Below are 27,013 nucleotides of genomic sequence, written 5' to 3'. Positions count from 1 at the left end.
TGAATTTTGTTGTTATTTTTCCTAGGTCTTTAAAATAGTTTTTGGGAGTCTGATTGGTATAGCACTAAATAAATAGATTAGTTCAGGTAGTATTGTCATCTTATACTCACTTGACTATCCAAAAGCACTTAATATTTTTCCATTTGGTTAGATCTGACATTATTTGTGTGGAAAATATTTTGTAATTTTGCTCATATAATTCCTGACTTTCCTTTGGTAGATAGATTCCTAAATATTTTATGCTATCAACAATTATTTTGAATGGAATTTTTCTTTGTATCTCTTGCTGTTGGATTTTATTGTGATATATAAGAATGCTGATGACTTATGTGGGTTTATTTTGTATCCTGCAACTTTGCTAAAGGTGTGGATGGTTTCTAATAGCTTTTTAGTAAAATCTCTGGGGTTCTCTAAGCATACCATTATATCATCCCCATTACATATGATAGCATCTAAATTCTTAAAAGAGTAATTAAGAGAGCTGTAAGAATAAATAGGCAGGAAAACTATAATAGTGGGACATCTCAAGATGTGATCTCAAGTGCAATCTCAAAATCGCAAAGAACGATAATTTGGTTTCCTCATTACCTACTTTAATTCCTTTAATCTCTTTCTCAAGTCTTATTATGGAAGCTAGAATTTCTGATATAATACTGAATAGGAATGGTGACAGTGGGCAACCTTGTTTCATTCCTGATCTTATTGGGAATGGTTCCAATTTATTCCCATTACATATGATGCTTACTGATTGTTTTAAATAGATGCTACTCAATATTTTAAGGAAAAATCCATTTATTCTTAAAGTCTCAAGTGTTTTTAATATGAATGGATGTTGGATTTTATCAAATGATTTTTCTGCATCTATTGAGATGATCATTTTTTTGCTAATTTGGTTATTGATATAGTCAATTATGCTAATAGTTTTCCTAATATTGAACCAGCCCTCCATTCCTGGTATAAATCCTACTTGGTCATAGTGTATTATCCTGGGAATGATTTTCTGTAATCTTTTTGCTAATATTTTATTTAAGATTTTAGCATCGATATTCATTAGGGAGATTGGTCTATAATTTTCTTTCTCTGTTTTCAGCCTACCTGGTTTAGGTATCAGTACCATGTCTGTGTCATAAAAGGAGTTTGTTAGGACTCCTTCAATCCCTATTTTTTCAAATAGTTTATATAGCATTGGAGTTAATTGTTCTTTAAATGTTTGGTAGAATTCACATGTAAATCCATCTGGTCCTGGGGATTTTTTCTTAGGGAGTTGGTTAATAGCTTGTTCTATTTCTTTTTCTAAAATGGGACTGTTTAACCAATTTACTTCTTCCTCTGATAATCTGGGCAAGTTATATTTTTGAAGATATTCTTCCATTTCATTTAAGTTATCAAATTTATTGGCATAAAGCTGGGCAAGTAATTCTAATTATAGCTGCAATTTCCTCTTCATTAGTGGTGAGTTCTCCCTTTTCATTTTAAGACTAACAATTTGATTTTCTTTTTCCTTTTTAATCAGATTTACTAAGGGTTTATCTATTTTGTTGGTTTTCTTAGAACCAACTCTTAGTTTATTAATTCAACAGTTTTTTTTACTTTCAATTTTATTGATCTCTCCTTTTTTTTTTTTCAAGTTTAGTGTTTGACTGGGGTTTTAATTTGTTCCTTTTCTAGCATTTTTTTATTGCAAGCCCAATTATTTGACCTTCTTTTCTCTATTTTATAAGTGGCCTCTAGAGATAAGGAAATTTCTCCTTATTACCCTTTGTGCATCCCAACATTTTGGTTGATGTCTCATTATTGCTTTTCTTGGGTGAAGAAATTATGTCATGATTTGCTGTTTCCCAATATTCTTTAGTATGAAATTATTTAGTTTCCCATTTTTTTTGGTCTACTTTCCCCTGGCTTTTGTTGGTGTAATTTTTATTGCATCTGATCTGAAAAGGTTGATTTATATTTTCCTTACTGCATTTGAGTTTAAAGGGTTTTTATGTCAATATGGTCTATTTTTTGTATAGGTTCCGAACTGCTGAAAAGAAAGTGCCCTTTCTTCTCCATTTCATTTTCTCAGGTCTATCATTCTAACTTTTCTATATTCTTTTACCTCTTTGACTTTTTATTTATTTTGTGCTTTGGTTTATCTAATTCTGAGAGTGCAAAGGTTGGATCTCCCATATTATAGTTTTTGCTGTCTATTTCTTCTTGCAGCTCTCTTAATTTCTTTTTAAAATTTAGATCTCACCACTTGGTGCATATTTTTAATATTGATTTGCTTCATTACTTCTCCCTTTAAAAGCAAGATATGTGCCCTTCCTTATCTCTTTTAATTAGATCAATTTTTTTTTTCTTGATCTGAGATCAGGATGCTACCCTGTTTTTTTGACTTCACCTAAAACATAGTAGATTTTGTCCGTCCTTTACCTTTATTCTGCATGTGTCTCCTGTTCAGGTGTTTTTTTAAAACAACATTTGTGGATTCTGGCTTTTTAATCCATTCTGCTAATCCTTCCTTTTGGGGGAGTTTCCCCATTCATTTTGGTTAAAATCACCCTTTTTCCTCTTTTCCCCTTTTTTCCTTTTCCCCTTTTCCCCCCTTTTAAACTTTTAGACCACATTTTCACACCCCTTTTTTTCCTCCTCTTCACCTTGGTTCCTCCCCCTTTTATCCTTTCCCTCATTTAACCTTCTGCTTCTTATTCCTTCCTTTTCCTTTTCCTTTCTTTTTCAATGGGAAAAGTTTCACCCCATTGAATATGTCTAAAATTTTTTCTCTTAAACCAATTCTGATGGATAAAAACCCATTAATTCATCCCCTCCATTTTTTCTCTCGATATAATGGGTTTCCTTTGCCTCTTTGTGAGATATAACCCCCCTTTACCCTTTTTTCTGTTGTTTTCCCCACCTCTAATTTCTGAACAAGGGTTAAAGTATTTTTTAACATCTTTTAAGAAAATAGTTTCCAAGATTTCTTTTATTTTTAGATTTTCTTGAGTTCTATTTTGTGATAAACCCTTGTTAAGTTCGGTTTTTTAAAAAAATAGGTGAAATTCTTTTTTGTTGAATGACCATCTTCTTCCCCAAAAAGATGCCATTCTGGCTGGGAATTATTTTTGGTTGCATCCGAGGTTTCTTACCTTTAGAATATCATATTCCAGGCCCTTCGATCTTTTAATGTGGATGCTGCTAGATCTTGGGGATCCTTATTGTGGCTCCTCTATATTTGAATTGGGTTTTTCTAGAATTGGGCATTTTTCCTTTTTTGAGGGTTTGGCCTTTGGCCACTATATTTCGGTGTTTTGATTTTAGGATCCCTTTCGTGGGTGATTGATGAATCCTTTCAATGTTATTTTACCCTGTTTCTAGCTTCGGGGTTCTCTTTGATGATTTCCTGGAAAATATGTCCAGGCTCTTTTTTCATCGTATTTTTTCTGGGGGTCCAATAATTCTCAGATTTTCTACTAACCTTTTTTTCTGGTCTGTTGTTTTCCCAAAATTTTCAATTTTTTCCATTGTTTGATTTTTTTTGCTTTTGCTTAACTTTTTGTGTCTCCTCCATTCAATTCCATTTGTCGTTCTGATTTTTCAATGAAGTATTTTTTTTTCCCTTTTTATATCTTTTCTAAGTCCAATTTGTTCTCTAAATGTTTTCCCCTTTCCCAATTTTCTTTAGTGAGCTATTTTTGTTTTAATTCCTAATCCTATTTTTTCAAGGATTTGATTTTTTATCCACTCTGTCTTTAAATTGGAAGCTTCAGACCTTTGCCAACCTCCCTCTCCTTTCTATTTTTCTTTAGCTCTTTGGATTTTTTAATTCTTCTATGGGATTCATCTTTCGAAAAGATGATCTCCTCTTTAGGATTCACCTGGAGATAATCTGTTTTATCTCCACAGGGTTTAGAGTCTGCTCTCTGTCTGTATAAAAGCTGTCAATAGTTACGGTCCTTTTCTTTTTTTTTTGCTCATTTTGTCAGAGAAGAATCAGAGACAAACTAGCAAAGAAAAAAAAACCCAAATGGAATCTGCTTTTTTTGCGGGGAGGGGCTGGGTGGTGTTACCGAGCTTCCTCTACAGACTGCGGGGGGCAGCAGCGAGGCTCTAGCAGGACTGTGTTGCGCCTGCACTCTGAGACTCTGAGAACGTACTGAGACGCTGTGGGGGAGGGGTGGCCAGGTCCCAAGGAACTCCAGCTGTTTGGGGTTGTATTCTTCACCCCCAGTGTTATTAGCTTCTCTGCTGGGCTACTGACTTGCTGCCAGGGCAAAGTATCTAATCCTGTAGTGGAGCTCTCCCCGCAGAGACGGCTGAGATCACACCCCAACCCCCTCCGGTCTCTCGGCTGTGAGCTGCCTGCCGAGCTCTTGCTGCCGCTGCCTGTCCTCAGCCTGTGCCCAATCTAAAACCGTCCCGCCCTCGAGCAAAAACAGACCTTTCCTGGCGAATCTCAAGGATGTGTTCTCTTGGTAACTGTTTGTGGGGTTTTTTTTCAGTCAGGCATTAATTCAGAGGCTTGTAATGAGATGGATTCTGAGAGAAAATGCGGAGCTTACACAGCTGTGTGCCTCCTCGCCACCATCTTGGCCAGAAGTCGTGACTTCTGTTTTACAAGTAAAGTTACTCATCCTCTCAAAAAAGAACTTCTACGCTTTGTACTTCTGAAAAATCAAGGATCCATTGGCTTTGACAGATATTTATCTCCCAGCAACAGAAAGAAAATGGTTTTTAATGGCATGGTAGTTGGGCTCTTTTTTCTATTTCAGATTGTATTTGGTGTTCTGGGGAATTCATTCCTCCTGGGCCTTTATACCATCATCTTCTTCATTGGTCTCAGAGTGAGGCCCATTGACTTGATTCTCTGCCACTTGGCCTTTGTCAATAATTTGGTGCTTCTCTCCAAAGGGATCCCACAGACAATGGTTACTTTGGGGCTCAACAATTTCCTAAATGATATGGGATGTAAATTTGTGTTTTACCTTCATCGAGTGACACGAGGCCTTTCTCTCTGCACCACCAGCCTCCTAAGTGGTTTCCAAGCCATCACTTTAAGTCCCAGAAGCTCCAAGTTGTCAAAATTCAAAGTCAGAGTCCCAAAATGTATGGCCCTGTTTTGTCTTTTGTGCTGGACTTTTCATCTGGTGACAAATTATTATTATTTTTTATATTTCAAAGCCCAAATGGGAAGCAATAACACCACTGAAAGAATTGATTTAATTTATTGTACTGCTACAATTGATGTTTTATTTAATTATGCACTATATGTATTAATAATTTCTCTTCCTGATGTTTTTTGTATAGTAATCATGGCAGGGGCCAGTGGATATATAATTTTTGTCTTATACAGACACCACCAGAGAGTCCAATATATACATGGGAATAATCTCACACTTATTAGATCCCCTGAGACCAGAGCCACCCAAATCACACTGTTGTTGGTCTGCATGTTTGTATCTTTTTACTCTCTGAATTCTGTTTTAATATTGCATCTACAATTTGGGAAGCCAATTTTCTGGCTGATTCATGTCTCTACCTTCCTGTCTGCCTGTTTTTCAGCTTGTAGTCCCTTTGTTCTAATTGTCAGTGATTCTCAAATCCCCAAATGCATCTTGATTCTTTGGAATAGGATAAATGTAATGGGCTGAGGTTTGAGTTGATGCACTGAGGTCCCAAGTATGTGAGGCTAAAGAGTAATTGGGCTATACTCTATTAATATACATGATTGGATAAAGAATGGTCCCTGCCCACTCTCCGTGCAAATCCTGATGTGTTGTATAGGAAATGACGATTTTGGTGGGTGGAGGCAGAGAGAGAGACAGGAAGAGAAGCTGGGAGAGATTGGGCCTGGGTTCGAGACTCCGAGCTGCTGGTTGTGTGGCTGCTGGTCGAGCTAGCTTCTTGACTCAGCTGCACACATTGCTATCGCCAATTCTCTTCCACCTCTGATCCTTCTTCACTGAGAATAAAGACTGACGGTTTTCCCCTAACCTGAATTCCTGTCTCCTGTCCATTTAAAAATACACGATCTTCACATTTGGCGCCCAACGGTGGGAACCAAGGACTGAAGAAGTCTCCGGTGACCAGGAACTTGGGTGAGTATTGTTAATAGACAAATAAGGAACTTATTTTCTTAAAAACTAAACCAGTAATCTTTTTTTGGCTAAAATGGGACAAATGCTAGCTAAAGACTCTCCATCCCCGCCCCCAACCCCACCCAAGAGTGGTGCTATAGAAAGCATGATTAAGCTGATAGAAATACATGGGTTACTTATAACTTGGGAACAGATAGCGAGATTTGTGGGTATATTAAACTGCATCTCCCCTTGGTTCGTAGAGGAGGAGCAGATCTCTCGAGATAACTGGTCCCGGGTTGGACAAGAGATGTCCATGCATTTCAGAGAATGTGGTCCTCATTCAATTTCCATCGAGGCATTTTATTTATACAATGTATTTCAGTTAGCACTAAGAATCCCTAGAAGAAAGAAAAAACCCGTGGCTTCTTCTACTTCTCAAATTAGCCATGATATTAAGGAGGAAGACAATGAAGAGATTAATGACCATATCCCCACAATAAAATCCTGATACTATACAGTTAAGTTATGTAGTAGACAGAGTTATGAACTTTAGAGTCAAGAAAACCTCAAAAGAAATTGTGCCACAAGTGTTTAGTTGTTATATAAGGCAGAACAATTCACTTGTATCATCATTTGTAAGATGGATATAATAATATTGATACCTGGGGACAAAAACAAGATGAAGGAGAAAAGGCAGCAACTCAACTTGCCCCAAAATTTTTGTGAAAGCTTTTAAATGCTGGTATAAAACCACATCTGGAGCAGCAGAACCCATATAGACAGGGTGAATAATTTTCCAGACAAAAACAATTAAAAGGTTAGCATGAAAGGTCTGTTATACCTCAGTAAGAGGTACTTCAGTAACAGACTGTTGTACCTCAGTAACAGACTTGATCAACTAATGTTGCAGTCAATCCTCTTTAGCTGAATTTCCAACTAAGGAAGATCCTCTCAAGAGGCAAAGCACTTGGTCCTAATTCCATCCCAACCAAGCTGTACAAGGTAGGAGGTCCACTGCTCATATAGTTGCTAACTAAAATCTTCTGAGTTATATGGCTAGAATAGGTCATCCCTCAGGAGATCAAGGAGGTCTCCATAGTCCAGCTCTATAAAGAAAAAGGAAATAGATTTTCCTGTGACAATGAAAAAGGGATATTTCTTTTAACAAGATTCTTGCCTTGATAAGCTGATCCTTCATCTAGAAGAAGTCCATCTACTCAAAAGTTAATATGGCTTCACAGAGAGTAGAGGAAGTTAATATGAGGTTTGCCTCCTGACAGCTCCAGGAGAAATCTCAAGAGCAGAATAAAGATCTATACATAATTTTTATCAACCTGACCAAAACATTTGATATTGTCACCATGAAAATCATGGTGAAATTTGATCGCCTGGAGAAGTTCATCAGTATTGTACACTAGTTTTATGAGAGTATGCCTTTATGATTTTTGGATAAAGAACAACGCTCTTGTGTATTTCCAGTCATTAATGCAGTGGAGTTGGGATGTATCACTTGCTTCCATGCTTTTTAGCTTGATGTTTTCAGCAATGTTTTCAGAGAGCTTCAAAGAAAAAACACTGAAGTCACCTACCTCACTGATGGTAAATTATTCACCTTGAAAAGGCCAAAAGCCAAGAGAAAAGTGAAGAGAGAAAAGTGCACAACTTTTTTTGTAGATGATTGTGCTCTCAGTCTAGTCAGTGAGGCTGAGATGCAAAAGAATATGGATCAATTTTCTGCTGGTTGTATTAATTTTAATCTGACAATTAACAAGAAAACAAATGATCTTCATCCCAATCAACATTGCACAATTCATATGTGGAATCACTAAGTAGAGCAAATGAAAAATTTTGAAAGTTATGGATAATCTCACTTACCTCTGCACTAATATCCATTATAGATAATGCACACATTGGCAGAGCTATACCAATAATTGAAGGCTCCAAAAGAAAATGTGGGAGAGAAGAGGTATCAGTCTGTCTATCAACTTGAAAATCTACAGAGATTTTCTGGTGGCTACTTCTATTTGAATTGCTTAGGAAGAACTAAAGATTATCTAGAAAGATGATGTACTGGATATTGAATTTCCTTTCTCAAGCTGCACTGTCAAGCATTAAAACTCTACTTCAGAGAGTACAGCTGTGATGGACAAGCCACAGAGAACAAAGGCCAAACATCTGTTTATCTAGGAGACTATTTTAAGGAGGACCTTGTGTGAACATAACAAGCACAGAAAGGTCAAAAGATCTAAGGGCACACTCTCAAGTTCTTTTTAAAGAACTTTAATATTAATTATGAGACATGGGAGATGTTAGCACAGGAAGGCTCAGCATGGTATGCCCATATCAAAGAAGTTGCTATGATCTATGAGCAAAACAGAATCACAGTAGTTCCAAAGAAACATGAAATGCCCATATTTAGAGACTTGCTTTCTCAAATGTTTATATGGACTATTTGTGCCTGACCATTGATTCTGATCTCATATTAGTCTTATCACTCAATCAAACACACTGTGCCTAGCCCTCAATATCATAATGTCATTTTGTCCTCTTCAGATACAAAGAATATACAATATTTAGTTTGGTAATCTCAATTTCCATGGATTCATCCACCATTTTTATGCTAATGAGTCCCAGATCTCTTTATTCCTCCCCCACAACCTTACAGCTATCCTGACTCCTAGTCTAATGTGTTTGCTGAATTTGGGACATTTTGAATTGGATATTTTGAAAGCATCTTAAATTCAAGCTATCCCAACTGAACTCATTATTTTTCCCATCGTAATAATGTCTCTCATCTTTATTTTCCTATTATTTTTGTAGGTGCTACTATCCTCTCAGTCACCCAGGATTGGAACAAGGTATCATCCTCCACACCCCCTTCTCTCTCAATCCCATACTATTTATTGTTCAAAGCTATGGAATCTACCTTTGTGACATTTCTTTCATACATTCCTTTTTGTTGCATTATAATGCCACACCCCGATATAGATCTCATCACCTCTGGTTATTTGTCTTACTCCAATCTATCTTCAACTCAGCTTTCAAATTGATCTTTCTAAGGCACACGACTCAGGTCAAAAAAACTCTATTGCTTCTCCCACATTGGACATAAAATCATCTGGTTGGCTTTAAAGTCTTTCATAATCTGCCTTTTTCCTGTATTGCAGGCTTCTTAAACCTTACTCACCTCCACCTATTTTACATTTCAGTCACAATGAGTTGCTTTTCCTCTAGCAAAATATATCTGTTTTCAACCCTGACCATTTCCCTGCCTGTAATCAATGCATGTATTTCTCTACTCCTTCTTCCCCATATCAACAATTTTCTCTCTTCTGTCAAGGCCCAGGCAAAATTCTATTTTCTGCAAGAAGCCTTTCTGGATTTCCTTTGAATAATACTGCCTTCTCTTTGTTAATTATCTCTAATTTATCGAGTATATATCATTTTTGTGCATAATTATTTTCACATTGTGTCCCAAAGTAGTTTGTAAACTGCGTGAAAGCAGGGGATTTTTTGCCTTTTTTGTATTCCAAGTGCATGGCATCTGCACATAGTACATTCTCAATAAATATTTTTGGTTTGGATTATGACTTCACCCCTTTCCTTCACATGTGTCACTGACTTTCTACCTTTACTTTTATTTGGATCCTTCTCCATCTTTCTTTCTTCATATTATATTCTGCTGCTTTTCATTCTTCTCCTGAATCCTTACTCATCCACTTTTAAATCATGTCCTTTTTGCTATTTTATTGATTTATTCTCAAGATCTATTAAGCCTTACTTAAAATCAAATAATATAAGGAATGCCATATGCCTACCAGAATAGAAAAATGAGGACTGAACAACAAACTATAGATCTCTTATTATATTCAGTATGGCTTCCTTTTAAATATGAAATATTTTCAGTCTGCAATTTCTATATGTCATGTCACTTCTCTAGTTCTGTCTGATATCCCTTCTTTTTTTGCATATTTTCCTGCCAAAATGCTTCACTGAATCTCTTTTGTTTATTTTCATTTTTTGCTGTTGCTACCCTACACTATGTCAATTCTCCCTCCTCCTCTTATTTACTTCCTAATTGGGGGAAAATATTTTTAAAATTCATTTGGTAAATAGCTTCAGGTTTTTAATTAGTATTCACTACCAGTAACATTATGAAAGCACATAAAGAACTAAATACAACAAATTAGAGGAAAGTTATAGCCTTAAAATATCTGATAAAAAATTATCTCCAGTGTTCATTTGAACTTTGTAAAAATAGCTTTGCTAGTTTTTCAAGGCCATCTTATGTTCTCTTAACAAACAAATATTATTTTTTAAATATCTACTACCCCCAATTTTATGCTTTCTTCCTAATTTACAATTTAGGAATAATAAAATCATAATTATTAAAGGCACCCACTACATGGCACAGTGTTCCTTCTAACAATAATTTGACTTCAAAACCATAGTCTAGCCAGACCTTGGTTGTTGTCCTATATTCTCGAAGAGGATCAAAATGACATCATTATGTTAGAGTCAAATTAAAATGTATCTGACTAAGTAGGTAACCAATTATGAGCTCAGAATGTTCTGCCCAATACAGGTTAGACACAAATATTCTCTATGAGCATTTGGAGTGGATTCTCTAACTTCATGCATCTGAATTAATTTCATTACACTTTGTTTATAGAGCATAGCATCTTCTCTGATGATGGTCCTTTGCCAGCATCTCATGCTTGCCTTGTGTGGGTTCTCCATAACATAGCCTTTTTGGGAAGCATAGATTTGCTATTTGAACAAAGTAGTCAGCCCAATGGAGATGCAGTAGAGTTTGAATGATTAGCAGTTTACTTCAAGAGAGTACCACAAACAAGTAGATAAATCAAACTTCTCAAGACTTCTAAGTTTTAGCTAGGCCCATTCATTTATATTAATTTAATGATTACCTCAAACATATCAAAGGATTTGTAATTTCATCAATTTGGTCTTGGCAAACAAATAAAATTATTCATCCTTGAAGAAATATATCCATGCTTTGCCATGAAATAACAGAAATATTCATTCACCATGATCTATACTTTCCTTTAGTTGTGAAACATTATAAAGTATCCATGTATCATGTGAAATATTCATTAGATATTCTTTACTCTCACTATATAACATCAATTTATACCTTAGAAGCATTTGGACCTCATAACATCATCTGTCATAAGCTATTTTTTATTGCAAACATGTTATCTCTTCCTCTTCAACATGAAATCTCCATTGCAACTTGGAACAGTCACAATGTTTTGCCAAGGTGTGTTGTAGGATGGACTGGAAAAGGTCAATATAGATTGGCCAGCAGCTTTTCAATCTATATTATTCAAAAGAAAACACTACACACACTTGGACTCCATGATGAGCAAGTTGAAACTGAAGGATGCTCAACTTGGTGTATTCTTTGTGAAAGTGAATACTCACTAATGATACAAAAACTGCCTAAATTAGATAATAGCTCAGTTACCAAATATCAGATATCAGACTTTAGATATTTGAAAATTCTGTGTACTCTATCAATTCAAATTATGGAAGAGGATTAAAATCAGAAAACACATTTTCTCACTAGCACTTAATTTTTATAGATATCTGAATATACATACAACGCCACAATGAGGAATATAATGACCCCACAGCAATGACTAGCACAGATAGTTAGAGGAGAAAAGTAAGGTCACAGAAATGATATGACAATCTGACTAGTAATTGAACTAACCTGTATGTCCCAGATGAAATTGGTGAATGCTTACACATGTAGCCAGATTGCAATGCTAATGTTTAAACATACATTCTATGCCTTTCATTTAATTCCATATGTTTTTGCTGGACATATTTTTATGTGCTTTAAGTATGCTTCCATTTTGAAATGTTCTTTTAAAATTTTACTGCTATTTTTCACATACTGGTCTTTTACCATTATTAGTCTGTTAATTATGCTTAGCTTTACCATTATATGTGCATGATTTTGCATTTTGAATATTTGCTTATTTTGTAGGTTTATTGATATGAATTAACCAAAAAATATTTTAAGTACATGATATGTGATAAGCATTCTGCTGAAACTAGAAATAAAAGGCATATTTAATTTTTTTTACTATTTCTTATGTATATTTGAGTACTTTTATGCTTTTGTAATATGCTTGTATTATATGCTTCAAATAAATTATATTTGTAAATTCTGATTTTTTCCCAATTACAGTTAACATCAATAATTTTTAAAATTCCAAATTCTTTCTCCTCCCCCTCATTAAGAAGGCAAGCAATTTGATATAGATTATGCAAGTGTAATCATGCAACACTATTTTATAGTTAGTCATATTGTAAAAAGAAAATAGACCCCCCCCCCTAAAAAGTTTATTTTTAAAGAATCTTTTAAAAGTTTAAGCTACATTCAGACTCTTGTCAATTTATACTCTGGAAGTGGATAGCATTTTTTTTCATTCTTCATGTAATTTAGACTTTTAGTCATAGAAGATGCCTATTGAGCAATATTTTGTATTGTGCTATGGCTATTATATTGTTGATATTCATTTAGTGAGAATGCATTATTGTGATTATCTGTGATTCTGAGTTAATCATTATTATATTAATGTTGATGTTTATTGTGATGTGTATTGTATAATTTCAGATACCAATTGTACGGGAGCTTATCTTGCAAGGAAACCCAAATTAAGGAAGAATGAAATAGGCCTTTACTCTTGTCTTCTACTAAAAGTTATCTGGGGATCTTAGTATTTACAATCCTCCCTATTCTGGGAAATAATAGGAATGCATTATGAACTCTAAGCTGGAGGGTGAGAAAAATAGTCTTCACTATGTCTGGATACAGCATCTTCATCCAACTAAAGTAGACAAGATAGTGATAATCAGAATGTGCAAAATGTCCCATTGATAGCAAACTTTCTCCCAGCCAAAAATCTAAACAGCCAATGAAGTCACTCTTCTTTTTCCCTTTTTTTTCTATCCCCTAAAATAGATGCCGACATCACAAATTTTATTTTTAAATTATGCATTGGTTGTTTTAATATTGTTTTAAAGGTGGTGTTTTCATTACAGATTATTTTTGGTTTTGATTGCTATTAAATGTTTGCAACGGAAGGGTAATAAGCATTGTTTGAACCTTAATCTCATCATATTTTGCTCGAAAGAGATGATATCAGACATATTTAGAAACTTGTCTCACCCTACAGGGAAATAGAGAATGGGAAAAGGATAAGGTGGAGGCTAATAGAAGGGAGAATGTAAATAGAAGGGGGAAAGGATAATAAAGAGAGGAAGGGCCATAAAAGAGGAGGACAGATTGAGGAGAAGCAAAACACTGCTGAAGAGGGCAAGGGAAAAAAGAAAGAGACCATTTTTACCTACCTCAAAGTCCTATGGCCACAGGCAGGGATACTTTGGAAGCTATAGCCACAATATTGCACACAGGTAACCCACGCCATAAGGTTACCTCTTCATGAGACCAAAGCAACAATGAGATGCCACAGTCAGTCCCTGGGTATATGAGCAGCCTTTTTTTTTTTCATTTATTTAGTATTTTGTTTTTCCCCAGTTACATGTAAAAACAATTAATACAATTCGTTTTTTAAAACTTTGGCTTCTAAATTTTCTCCCTTCTTCCCTCATCACCCCACTTCATTGGAAAAACAATTTAATTTAGGCTATATATGTGTAGTCACACAAAATATTTCCACAAGTCATGTTATGAAGAAAATATAGACCAAAACAAAAACAAAAACAAAAAACTTAAGAAAAATTAAGTTTAAAAAGTAGGCTTCAAGCTGTATTCAAACACCATCAGTTCTTTCTCTAGTCCTTCAGAGCTGTCTTAGATTATTGTATTGCTGAGAATAGCTTAGTGTTTCACAGTTGATCATCTTACAATATTGCTACTACTTTGTACACAGCACATCTTACTTAGTATCAGCTCATGGAAGTCTTTCTAGGTTTTTCTGATAGCATCCTGCACATCATTTCTTAATGCACAATAGTATTCCATTATAATTACATAACACAATTTGCCGAGTCATGCCCCAATTGATGAACATTTCCTCAATTTCCAATTATTTGCCAACAGAAAAGTGCTGCTATAAAATACTTTTGTACATATGCGTTCTTTTCCTTTTTGCTTTTTTAACCTCTTTTTGGATACAGATGTAATAGTGGTATTGCTATGTCAAACTGCATTCACTGGTTTTATAACTCTTTTGGCAAAGTTCAAAATTGTTCTCTATTATGGTTGGACCAGTTCGCAACTCTACAATAATGCATGATGTCTTATTTTTCTCACATCCCCCCACCATTTTTCATTTCCTTTTTCTATTCTTTTAGCTAATCTAATCAGTACTACCTCAGAATTGCTTTAATGTGCATTTTTCCAATCATTTTTCCAATGCATTTTTTCATATAACTACAGATGCCTTTATTTCATCTGAAAACTGTTCACATCTTTTGATCATTTATCAACTGGGGAATCACTCTTATTTTGTAAATTTGACTCAGTTCTCTTTATGTTTGAGAAATTAGGACTTTGTCAGAGAAACTTGCTTTAATTTTTTTTTTTTAAGTTAACAATTGCTAAATGCTTGTATTGGTCTGATCAGCTATACTGTATTTTCACCCTAACATGGGGGTGTCATTTTGGTCCTCTTCAAATACAAAGGACAAAACCCATAATACCAAGAGACACTCCCTAATAGTTAAGGGGTCAAATGTCACAAACAAATGATTGTCAAGAGAATAACTAAAAATGACCACATGAAAACATGATTTAAAAAAAAATCACTAATACAAAAAGAAATGCAAATTAAAATAAATTTGGTTTCACATACTTATTACCTATGTGATACTGAACAAGTCACATTACCCTGTTTGCCTTAGTTTCCACATTTGTAAAACGAGTAAAGAAATGGAAAATCACTTCAGTGTCTTTGCCAAGAAAACCCCATGAACAGTATTAAAATTGTAACAGATTTGGCATCAGTTGGAAGATGTTCAACAGGTTACTAAGGAACAGCAGAGGACAACTACAAGTAGCTCCAGAAAGAATGAAGTCACTCAGCAAAAGATAGGAAATTCAGCTCTAAGTCTATCTGGTGATGAAAGGAAAAGCCAATGCTGAAAGATCAATATGCCACAGGAACCTGGAATGTAAGCTCTATGAACCAGCATAAACTGGATATGATCAAACAAGAGCTAGACAGTTTAAACATTAATATCTTGGATGTCAGGGAACTTAATGGAGAGGAATGAGTGAATTTAATTTATGTGATCATTACATATACTATTTTGGACAAAATTCCCTTAGAAGAAATAGAATAGTTCTCAAAGTCAGTAAAAGGGTGGAAAATGCAGTACTGGGGTATAATCTAAAAAATTATGAGACTGTTCAAATTCAAGGAAAACTGTTCACTATCACAGCTCCAAGTACTGATGCCAAAGAAGCAAAGTTGCTCGATTCTGTAAAGACCTACAAGATCTTCTAGAAATAACGCCCCAAAAATGTCACATTCAACATTGGGGATAGGAAAAAAAGAAATAATTAGAATATTTTAGCCTTAAATTACAAAATGAAGCAGGACAGAGAATAATGGAGCTTTGTTGAGATAACTTGCTAGTCACAGCAAATACTTTTTAGTGACTTTATACATGAATATCGCCATATGGTTAATAAAATAAAATTGATAACCTTTGCAACCAAAGGCGGAAAAGCTCTCCACAACCAGTTAAAATAAGATGTGGAGTTTACTGTGGCTCAGATTATGAGCTTCTTATTGAAAAATTCAGACTTCAATTGAAGTAGGAAAAATTATCAGACTGATCATGGCAACATGGCATCTCATCACTGCCTAAGAAACAGGAAGAAATGGAAGCAGTGTCAGATTTTATATTCTTGGTCTCAAAGATCAGTGCAGACAGTGATAATAGCCATGAAATTAAAAGACGCTTGCTCCTTGAAAGGAAAGTTATGGAAAATGTGGATAACATACTAAAAAGCAAATATATATATATATATATATATATATATATATATATATATATATATATATATCCTTGCCAACAAAGCTCCATATAAATAGTAGTGAAGTATGAATGTGAAAGCTGAAATATAAGTTGAGCATCACAGAATCGACATTTTCAAATTATGGTGCTGTAGAAGAGTCCCTTTGTTGTTGTTCAGTCATTTCATTTGTGTATGCCTTTATAGCCCCATTTGGTTTTTTTTTGGCAATGATACTAGAGTGGATTTGCCATTTCCTTCTCCAGCACATTTTATAGATGAGGAAACTGAAGCAGATAGTTAAGAGTCACAAAGTTAGTGTGTAAGGCTGGATTTGTACTCAGTCTTCATAATTCTAGGCCCAGTCCTCTATTCACTATGCAACTTAGCTTCCCAGGTAATCAGTCAAGAAAGAGTACTCACTGGAAGGACAAATCCTAAAGCTGAAGTTTTACAAAGGCTTACAAAATATTTTATGTACAAAATACAAAATATTTTATTTGCCCCTCACAACAACTCAATGTAGTTGCTATTATTCCCATTTCATAGATGGGGAAACCAAGGTGTAAGTGACTTACCCACAACGAATAGAGATAGTATATGGATGAGGAACTGATTGAAGCCATCTGAGATATTTAGCCAAAAAAAAAAAAAAAAAAAGAAAGAAAGAAACGTTGTTTTGAAATGTTTGAAGGGCTGAATTAAGAGAGATTAAATATCTTCAACTTGATCCCAGAGGAGTAAAGCGTGGAAATGACAGAAATAAAATTTAAGAAAAAGAACTTCTTTAAAATCAGAGCAATACCAAGGGAATGACTTTTTTCATAAAGCAAAGTGACCCCATCCTCTAAAGGTTTTCAAACAGACAAGATGACCATGGGTAAATTAATTCTGCTTAGAAGATTCTTGTCCAGGAACTTGATATTAGTGGCCTATGAGATCCCTTCCACCCCTAAGATTCTGAGATAACGTCAAATGTTTTAAAGTGAAAAGTGATACATAATAGAATGAAGAGAATTTTTTAAAGATTTAATTTAATAAAGTAAAGTCTTGGACTTTTTAAAAAGCAACTTCATAAATTCAAAATGAGGAATACTGTTTAAAAAGAATTCATCTGAAAAATAAGTGATGCTTGTAGTTGACTTCAAGCTTCAAATTAGGAAACACTATGACTGGTACAACCTCCAAGAAACTAAATACCGAATTAGGACCTGTTAAGAGACATAGTATTTAAACCTTGGATGATGATAGCATGATTGTTATATGACAGTCAAATCACATATAATGCATTGTTTTAATTTTTTTCAGTCATTTTTAACTATGTCCAACTCTTTGTGAACCCATTTGGGGCATTCTTGGCAAAAAATACTAAGTGGCTTTCCATTTCCTTCTCCAGAGGCCAGATCTGAACTTAGGAAGGTTAATTCTTCCTGATTCCAGGTCTGATACTCTATTCATATAATTATGCCACCCACCTGCCCTCAGGAATCACATTTTAAGGCAAAAGTAATTATACTTGAAAGTGTCCAAAGAAGATGAACAAGAAGGTTAATTTAAAAGTCTTAAGTTCCTGCCAGATGAGGAAATGTTTAGCTTAAGAAAAAGAGAGGAAATATGCTAATGGTCAAGTACTTGAAGGGCTCTCACAAAGGTATTATCCTGGTTAAAACCAGTAAGTATAATTGGCTCTAGAAAACCAGAACTAGAACCAATGAATGAAAGTCACAAAGAGGAAATTTAGGCTTGACACAAGGACAAACTTCCTAATGATTAGAGTGATCCATTGGTTAAATGGATTGTCTCACAAAGTAGTGGGTTTGCCTGTACAGTAAATGATAACCACTACGTGTGCGTGTTTAGATTCTTTTGGCATCTGAAGAAGCCCATCTCAATTTATTTTTTTAATATTATTTTAAAATAGTATAAAACATATATATATTTCCAAGGAAACCAATTGAAAAAGTTATCCAAAATAATGAAAAGGCAAATAATCCCTAATTATGGAGCCCTGCTGCAAAGTTGTTATTCAAGAATGGACTGGACTACATTATTGCTCAAGAACCTTTCAAATCTGAGTCTCAAATTAGTAAGCAAGAAGGAAAATGTCAGAGTTCAGGCACTTGCATGTGGGGAAAAGCTTTCATGATGAGGCAAAAAAAAAAAAAAAGACTATCTTCTATGAAGTGACTACAGAGTGAAAAGAGGTCATAGTAGTTGAGGGCACTGGTGAATTAAGAGGCCAGGAAAAAACAAAGCTCAGATATGAGTATTAAACATCTAAGATAAGAGAACTAAAAATGGGATGAATAAGATATGTCAAATGCTGAAATGTGCATCTGAATATAAACTAGATTGGTAGAATGACTGGGTTAGGGTCATACAATTACCATGAACTTCAAAGGGATAATTTGGAAATGTGGAGAATGAGAAATTTGTTGGTAATACTTACTATACTAGGAGACAAGGAGAAGGGAAAAAAGGCATTTCAGGAGATGAGAGATGTGTTATCTTCAAGAAAAAGTCATATCAGTGCCAGGAGTGGGAATGTAAGGAAGAAAAGATAAAGAATAAGTTGCTAATTACTAATAATTTCTTATTAATAGCAATAACAGTTAAAGTTTATATGTGACATAAAAATTGTCAAAACTGTTTGTCACATTTTTTATGACTTTGCCACCATTCTTTTAGAAGCAAATGGGAAATTACAAGATTGGGGGCTATATTTTTGCTTTGTTTTGTGAACAACTATGACCACAAAATTAATCAACAAATTACCAAAATACTGTTGGTGATCCTCCACATACTTAAATCATACTGTACCTTAGAAAGATTAAAGTATGTCATGAGGTATTTTCAATTTTGTATAACCTGTCAGAAATCACTTTGTTTTACACTGCCCTGTTGAGAAATCAGGGTGATCTTCATGGCACAAGGTACCAGAGAAAGGCTTTTATGGAGTATTATCATCACCCCATTTTAAAGATAAAACTGTTAAAGCTCAAAAAGATAAAAATGACCTTTACAGGGTCACACCACTTAAAAGTGTAGAAAATGGAATTTGAATTGAATTCTCCTTTTTCTGATTCCTAGTCCAGAGCTTTCTCCAATAACATTAAAACAGCAGAAGCAGCAACAGTGGTAAATCATGCAAAAGAAAGAATTCTGAAGGGCAAATAAAATCAAAGAGGGCATTTTTGTTATTTGTTTGATACCATTGACTTGCTTTTTTTTTTTTATTGAGAAAACTCTATTTAACAGTTTATAACAATCATAGATATAGAGTGTGAAGGGATCTTAGAGACCATCTAGTCCAACCCCCTTAGGTTACAGATGAAAAAAAAAAAAAACCAAACCAACAGTCACAAGAGAGGTTGTGATTTGTCCTATGTCACAGAGGGAATGTCAGAGGAATTTTAATTCAGGTCCTTTAAGGCTATCTCTGATGTTCTTTTCCAATGTAATATGCTTTAAGATTATGTCTTAACTATAACTAGATTATTTTTTAAAGAATACAAAAGATATAATTATATGATATTTCAGTGACTTTACTGAATAGTTTAAAAAATATATTGTAATTTAGATCCCATTTCTGCACGCAAACGCTGGCTATACTAATTCACGTAATTAAGCCATCAGATGGCAGCTAGTATATATTATAGGAAGAAAAGTTAGACCTCAGAGGTGACAAACTCTGCCATCTTTAATTCTCTAATACAGAAAATTCTCATCTACTTTCTGCAGACTTCTCCTTCTTCCTGAAACTACGTCCTAGCAACCCAAGCTGCTTCAGTGCTTACAGTTCTCACAGCTAGAGGGGCTTCAGTGCTTGGAGAGGACCCCTGTCCTGAGGACTTGCTGCCCACCCATCTGAAGTCATATTTACATAATGCACACATATGGAAAGCAACAACTGTCTGTATTTCTCTCCCTTCCCTAAAGGAAAAAAAAAACCTGACAGGGCTTCATTATGCATTTCCCACATTATTACATACAGCTAGCATTTATATAATGTTTTAAGGTATGCAAAAACACTTTATATGTTATCCTATTTGATTTCATATGATCCTTACACCAATCCTGTGAGGTAGGTGCTATCCTTGTTTTACAGATGAGAAAACTGAGGCTGAGAACAATAAAGTGACTCGTCCAGAGTTACACAGCTAGTAACTGTCTGAGGCATGACTAGAACTCTGGTTTTCCTGGGTCCAAAACGATTCTATGTAGGGCATCACAATTCTACTGATAATCTTATATGGAGTCTCTAACATATGATGAGGGATAAACTACTCTAAAACTTTTTAAAGTAAATAACAGAAGGCTCTCCTATAATTAGTTATCTGGTGCTTTCTAAGCCTTCAGTTACTACTGGTTTTCCCACATGCATTACTTATATATAATTTTTTAATATTATAAAGTTTCTGATAATATCAGGGATTATCATAATTGCAGTATAAATCCTCTAATATTCATTAAGCTTCCTTTTATAGACAAAAGGATTTTCATATTTTTACTTTCAAAAAGCTTCTCACCAGTATGAATTAAAGTATCTGCTGTGGCTAAAAGATTTCCCACAGTTACTGTACTCAGTAAATTTCACTCAAGCATGAATTCTCTGATGATAAATAAGGGATTTCCTGTGGGTAAAGGCTTTCCCACATTCAGTACATTCAAAGGGTTTTTCTCCAGTATGTATTCTTTGATGTTCAGTAAGGTTTCCTCTCTGGCTAAAAGCTTTCTCACAATGATTACACTTGTAGGGTTTCTTTCCAGTATGAATTCTCTTATGTAAGGTAAGATAAGAGTTGTCACTGAAGGCTTTCCCACATTCATTACATTCAAATGGTTTTTCTCCACTATGAAGTCTCTGATGATAAATGAAGGATTTCCTGTGAGTGAAGGCTCTCCCACACTTATTACATTCAAAAGGTTTTTCTCCAGCATGGATTCTTTGATGTTCAGTAAGACTGCTCCTGTGACTAAATGCTTTCCCACATTCATTACATTCAAATGGTTTCTCTCCAGCATGCATTCTTTGATGTTCAGTGAGACTTCCTCTCTGTCGGAATGCTTTTCCACACACATTACATTCAAAGGGCTTCTCTGCAGTATGAATGCTCTGATGTGCTGTGAGGTGTCCCCTTTGTCTAAAGGCTTTTCCACATTCATTACATTCAAAGGGTTTCTCTCCAGTGTGGATTTTCTGATGCTGAGTAAGGTATTTCCTTTGGCTGAAAGCTTTTCCACATTCACCACATTCAAAGGATTTATTGCCAGCATGAATTCTCTGATGTTCAGTAAGGTAACCCTTCCGACTAAAGAATTTCCCACATTCTTTGCATTCAAATGATTTTTCTCCAGCATGAATTCTCTGATGTTCAGTAAGGTAACCCTTCCGACTAAAGAATTTCCCACATTCTTTACATTCAAAAGGTTTCTCTCCAGCATGCCTTCTCTGATGTTCAATAAGTTTCTCTTCCTGGCTGAACATTGCCCCACATTCAGTACATTCAAATGGCTTCTCTCCAGTATGAATTTTCTGATGTTGAGCTAGACGCGAATTTTTGATGAAGGTTTTCCCACATTCATTGCATTGAAAAGGTTTCTCTCCAGTATGAATTCTCTGGTGTTCAGTAAGACTTCCTTTGTGACTAAAAGCTTTTCCACATTCACTACACTGAAATGGTTTCTCTCCAGTATGAATTCTCTGATGTTCAGGAAGATATCCCCTTCTACTAAAGGTTTTTCCACATTCATTGCACTCAAAGGGTTTCTCACCAGTATGAATTCGCTGATGTTCAATAAGATTTCCTCGCTGACTAAAAGTTTTTCCACATTCATTACAAAGATATGGTTTCTCTGAAGTATGAATATTCTGATGTGTAGTAAGATGACCCCTGTGGCTAAAAGCTTTCCCACATTCATTACATTCAAAGGGTTTCTCTCTAGTATGAATTCGCTGATGTTCAGTAAGGTTTCCCCTCTGACTAAAGGCTTTCCCACATTCATTGCACTTAAAGGGTTTCTCCCCAGTATGAATTCTGTGATGATAAATAAGGGATGTTCTATGGCTAAAAGCTTTTCCACATTCAGTACATGCAAATGGTTTTTCTCCAGTATGAATTCTCTGGTGTTCAGCAAGATGGCCCCTATGACTAAAGGCTTTCCCACATTCTTTACATTCAAAGGGTTTCTCTCCAGTATGAATTCTCTGATGTTCAGTAAGGTGACCCCTTTGACTAAAAGCTTTCCCACATTCTTTACATTCAAAGGGTCTCTCTCTTGTATGAACTCTTTGATGAGATGTAAGGTTTCCTCTCTGGATAAAGGCTTTTCCACATTCATTACATTTATGGGGCTTCTGTCCTGTATGAATTCGCTGGTGTTCAATAAGGTATCTTCTCTGGCTGAAGGCTTTTCCACATTCATGGCATATATATGATTTGTCTCCAGAATTTGTTATTCGAAATTGAATAAGGTCTGAGTGGTAACTAAAGGGTTTCCTATATTTATTGTATTTAGAAAGCTTTTTCCCTAAAGAGATACGATTATATTTAAGGAGACCTTTTCCTGTAGTAACTTTCTGTTGTGGAACAAAGACTGACCCTGGGCTAAAACTTTCCACCAATGTATTATAATCATCACATGTTTTTCTGGGAGTGTTTATTACTTGTCTGGATTGTTTCTTCTGGTTGCTCTCTTGCCTCTCTAATTTGATATCACATTCCCAAATTTCTCTCATTTTAGAATTCCAGGTGACTTCTTTTCTGAATCCTTCCTTGGTTATTTCCATACAACTAGTCTGCTTTGAAGATGAGTTCATTTGCAGGCTAAGATAATCTGAAAGAAATAAGGAAATAGTGTCAATATTTCTTCTGGTAAAAAAAAATTTTATTAAAAAAAAATTCTCAACTCTGCTTCTTCCATCAGAAACGATGATGGTCAATCTAAAAGAGGAATTAGGTAGTCATCAGACCCTCATTTCACAGGATAGCAAAATAAATTCTAAATAAATGCATGATTGAGATATAAAAAAGTCACAATATAAGTTAGATAGACAAGGAAGAAAGAACCTTTTAAAACCATAAATAGAAGATAAAAGAAAATAAAATGAACAATTTGGATTATGTAAAATAGAAAATAAATATCACAAACAAAATCAATACAACTAAAATAGAATTAAAAATTAAATAGTTAAATGAGGGAGGGAATGTTTACAGGAAGTTTCTCATAGAATTCTAATATCAAAAATGTGCAAGGAACTGATTCAAATATATAAAAATGACAACCATTCTTTTTTTATTATTATAGCTTTTTATTTACAAGTTATATGCATGGGTAATTTTTCAGCATTGACAATTGCAAAACCTTTTGTTCCAATTTTTCCCCTCCTTCCCTCCATCCTCTCCCCCAGATGGCAGGCTGACCAATACATGTAAAATATGTTAAAGTATATGTTAAATACGATATATGTATATATGTCCATACAGTTATTTTGATATACAAAAAGGATCAGACTTTGAAATAGTGTACAATTAACCTGTGAAGGAAATCAAAAATGCAGGCGCACAAAAACAGATGAATTGGGAATTTTATATACTGGCTCATACTCATTTCCCAGAGTTCTTTCATTGGGTGTAGCTGGTTCAATTCATTACTGCTCTATTGGAACTAATTTAATTCATCTCACTGTTGAAGAGGGCCACATCCATCAGAATTGATCGTCATACAGTATTGGACAACCACTCTTTTCGAAATATGAATATGAAGAATATGAAGTCAGTTCTTAAAGAAACCTCATAACCTCATATCAACAACATAAGAAAAAATATTTCAAATCACTAATATTTTTAAAAATTTAAATGAAAGAAATTAATTGTTTTACCTCTCAGTTTGGTCAAAATAAATTTTTTTTTTTTAAAAAGGAAATTGATAATTACTGAAAAGGTCATGGGAAGATAGGTACACTGGTACTGTTACAATTGGTAGACTGTAGTTCAATCATTCTGAAAAACTATTGAAGCTATAATCCCCAAATCATTAAAGTGTACATATTTTTAAAACTCCACTAGGTCTATACTCCAAATAACCTTATACACACAAATATTTTTAGCATTTCTCTCTCTTATACACAACTATTTGTACCTATCAACTAGAAGATGAGAAAACACTGTATGTGAATGTCATGAAATATACCACAAGAAATGATGTAGAGTTTCAGAGATATAAGTAAATCTACATGAACTAAATTGATAAAATGAAATGAACAGAGAAAAATCTACATAGCAACAAAATTGTAAAGAAAAACAAGTTTGAAAGACTAAAGAATTCATATCAATATACTGTCCAATAACAACTTTTAGAAGACCCACTTTTTCACAGAGCAATGATGAACTCAAGGTAGAAAATGAATATACGATGTTGAACATGGCAAGTGAATAGATTTATTTGACTTAACTGTAAACAAGTTAACAAAGACTTTATAGATACACACACACACACACACACACTCATTTGGGGGAAAGGAAAAAGTGAGAAGAAGCTAGCAATGGTGTTGCCAAGAAAAAAAATTCCTCAAGAATATTTTTAAATTCACTAAGGTCAGAAGTACACAGAAAACAGCTTTGAAAGTAACATGATGATTTCATTATATATATATATATATATATTTTTTTTAAATAATTTGTATATCTGAATTTCACAGTTTCATATAGCCTCTTTTTTCCCCATTAAGCTCAAAATAAGAAAAATAAAATCTATGGCACAGTTGTGTGTAAGATAAATTGGAGAGAGAGATGAGGCAGAGAGGACAATTAAAAAATTAATGAAAAACTTCAAATAAGAGGTGATGAACCTAAACTAGAGTGGTGATCATGTTAAGTAAATAGAGAAGAATGGATGTAAGATGTTACATAAATAGAACAAAACCTGGCAATTGCCTGGATATGCAAAGTGATGTAAAAAAAAGGAGTAAAAAGATGACTTTAAGATTGCAAATTTGGGCAAATGATATGATATAATGATGATGCCTAGGCAGAAATATTAAGCTCTGAAATTTGGAAAACAGTCAGTATTTGAGAAAAAAAATAATGAATTGTTTTAGATATACTCAATTTGAGTTAATTATAGAATATCCAGTTTAAGATGTTCAATAGACAATTAAGTACTAAAGCTAAATGACTGAATTTTACCTTATTAAGAGTATGTTTATTATATCTGATCCAGCTTATTAACTACATCTTCCAGCTTCATTTATTAACTTAAAAACTTGATTAGCAAATCATGTCTGCCTTCATTAAATTTTGGTCCTTCTGACCTGGGGGTAAACTATCCAAACTGGCCAGATCTCACTATGTCTAGCCAGCCCCAAATCTGACTACGCTATTTCATCTGTGCTAATTCCAGACATGCTACTGTGCATAGACTTGGTCACCTTTTTATCTCTTGACATCAGAACTATAATCAAATTTCTGAAAAACACATGTCAATTGTCTGTCCTACCATTACATTGACTATATATCTGTGACTGTCTTTACCAAAAAAGCATTACTTTACCAACATAATATTCTATGTATTGTCTCTCCCATTATAACATAAGCTTGGTGAGAACAGAGACTGCCTTAATTTTTTATTTGCACCCTTACTATTTATTTAGCACAGTACCTGGGCGGTAATAAATTATTAAATGCCTTTCTATTCATTTATATAATTTTTCATTAGTAACATATTAAAACCCATTTATACCTTCCATGAACCTTGCAATTGCCATTTGGTGATATTCATTAGTAATACAGTATTACCAAAAGACTACTATTATAAAAACACGAACATTTGTTCCATGCCGAAGCCCAGAATCTGGAAAAATACTTTTACAAATTCCCAAAGACCATTCTTTTCCTCTTGAGTTCTAGGTACTGTGCCTCTCTATTTGTATTTGTATTCATGGACAAACACTATGAGTTGTCCATTCAAATATAGATCATAATCTATACAATGACCACTGTTACCTATTTGTTTTTTGGGGGAGATTTTCAATACAAATAGTACATTTCAACATTTATAGCTGACTTAGAATATACATCAATGTTTACAGGCTTAATTCCATCATCACAATATCATTTACAAAAAGAGGATCTATGTAATATTCTTCTCTAAAATAAAATATTCTCTGGGAGCAGGTTTTTTGGGGGGCTTCTGGAGACAGCCTTAGTTTCAGTTCAAAATAATCACCCCAAATGCAGCCAGGAGTTAAGGTCCAAATCCTTTATTGTCTCCTTCAAAGTTTTGTCTCCTTCCTTGGGCCCAGTTAGCTTTCTTAGAGGCCTATCTCTCTCCTTAGTTCCGAGAGCTTAAGCTATCTTCTTTGGCTTGTGAATCTCCTTCACTGAATCCTGGCTGAGGCTCAGAGCTTCTAGTGGGCTTCTCTTCTTTGGCCCTGAGAGCTCTTCCTTATATATCCTCTCTTAAATGTGTGAATCTTGTGCAATTATAGTAAATACTAAGTACATGTAAATTAGAGAATAATTATCTCATTAATTCCACTGACTTAGCACTTTACAAGAATCCTAACAGATCTAGAAGAGATTAACATCTACAAGGAGCTCCTCTTGCCCTTGGATTCTATGTTAGATATCCCCATTAAGAGTGTCATTTTTGGTAGGCAAGCTATTCCCTGTTCTATGTCTTACTTAATACTAATAATCAGAAATCTGAATAAATTTATCTGTTGTCATATCAGTGAAAGAACTTACTATAATTTTGCTACAAACACAGCAGGCACCTATCTATTAAAGGAAAGCTTCTAGGAGAGTACTTCACTATAACAAGTCAAATAGGATTTTTGTTTATTATTTTATAGTCAACAATAGGCATTATAAAATCTTATATTTCCTATAGCGTTTAGTCAATTTTGTAATGATAAAGATGCAGAATATTT

The 27,013-nt window shown here is 34.5% G+C and overlaps 2 protein-coding genes across 2 annotated transcripts; one reads left to right on the top strand and one right to left on the bottom strand.

The window, feature by feature from the left end:
- Positions 1–4,663: 4,663 nt before the first annotated feature.
- On the top strand, positions 4,664–5,630 carry LOC100924920 (vomeronasal type-1 receptor 1-like). Its single transcript, XM_003766538.4, has one exon. It carries the CDS (start codon positions 4,707–4,709, stop codon positions 5,628–5,630), a length of 924 nt encoding a protein of 307 aa, XP_003766586.3. The 5' UTR covers positions 4,664–4,706.
- A 10,738-nt stretch (positions 5,631–16,368) lies between these two features.
- On the bottom strand, positions 16,369–23,133 carry LOC100925179 (zinc finger protein 260). The gene has a single exon (XM_031962094.1). The coding sequence runs from the start codon at positions 22,898–22,900 to the stop codon at positions 20,678–20,680; it is 2,223 nt and encodes a 740-aa protein (XP_031817954.1). The 5' UTR covers positions 22,901–23,133; the 3' UTR covers positions 16,369–20,677.
- Positions 23,134–27,013: the final 3,880 nt, after the last annotated feature.

The sequence above is a fragment of the Sarcophilus harrisii genome, chromosome 3, assembly GCF_902635505.1.
Source record: "Sarcophilus harrisii chromosome 3, mSarHar1.11, whole genome shotgun sequence".
NCBI classification, from domain to species: Eukaryota; Metazoa; Chordata; class Mammalia; order Dasyuromorphia; family Dasyuridae; genus Sarcophilus; species Sarcophilus harrisii.
Note: the sequence above shows the minus strand (reverse complement) of the source record. Positions and strands in the feature narration are given on the sequence as shown.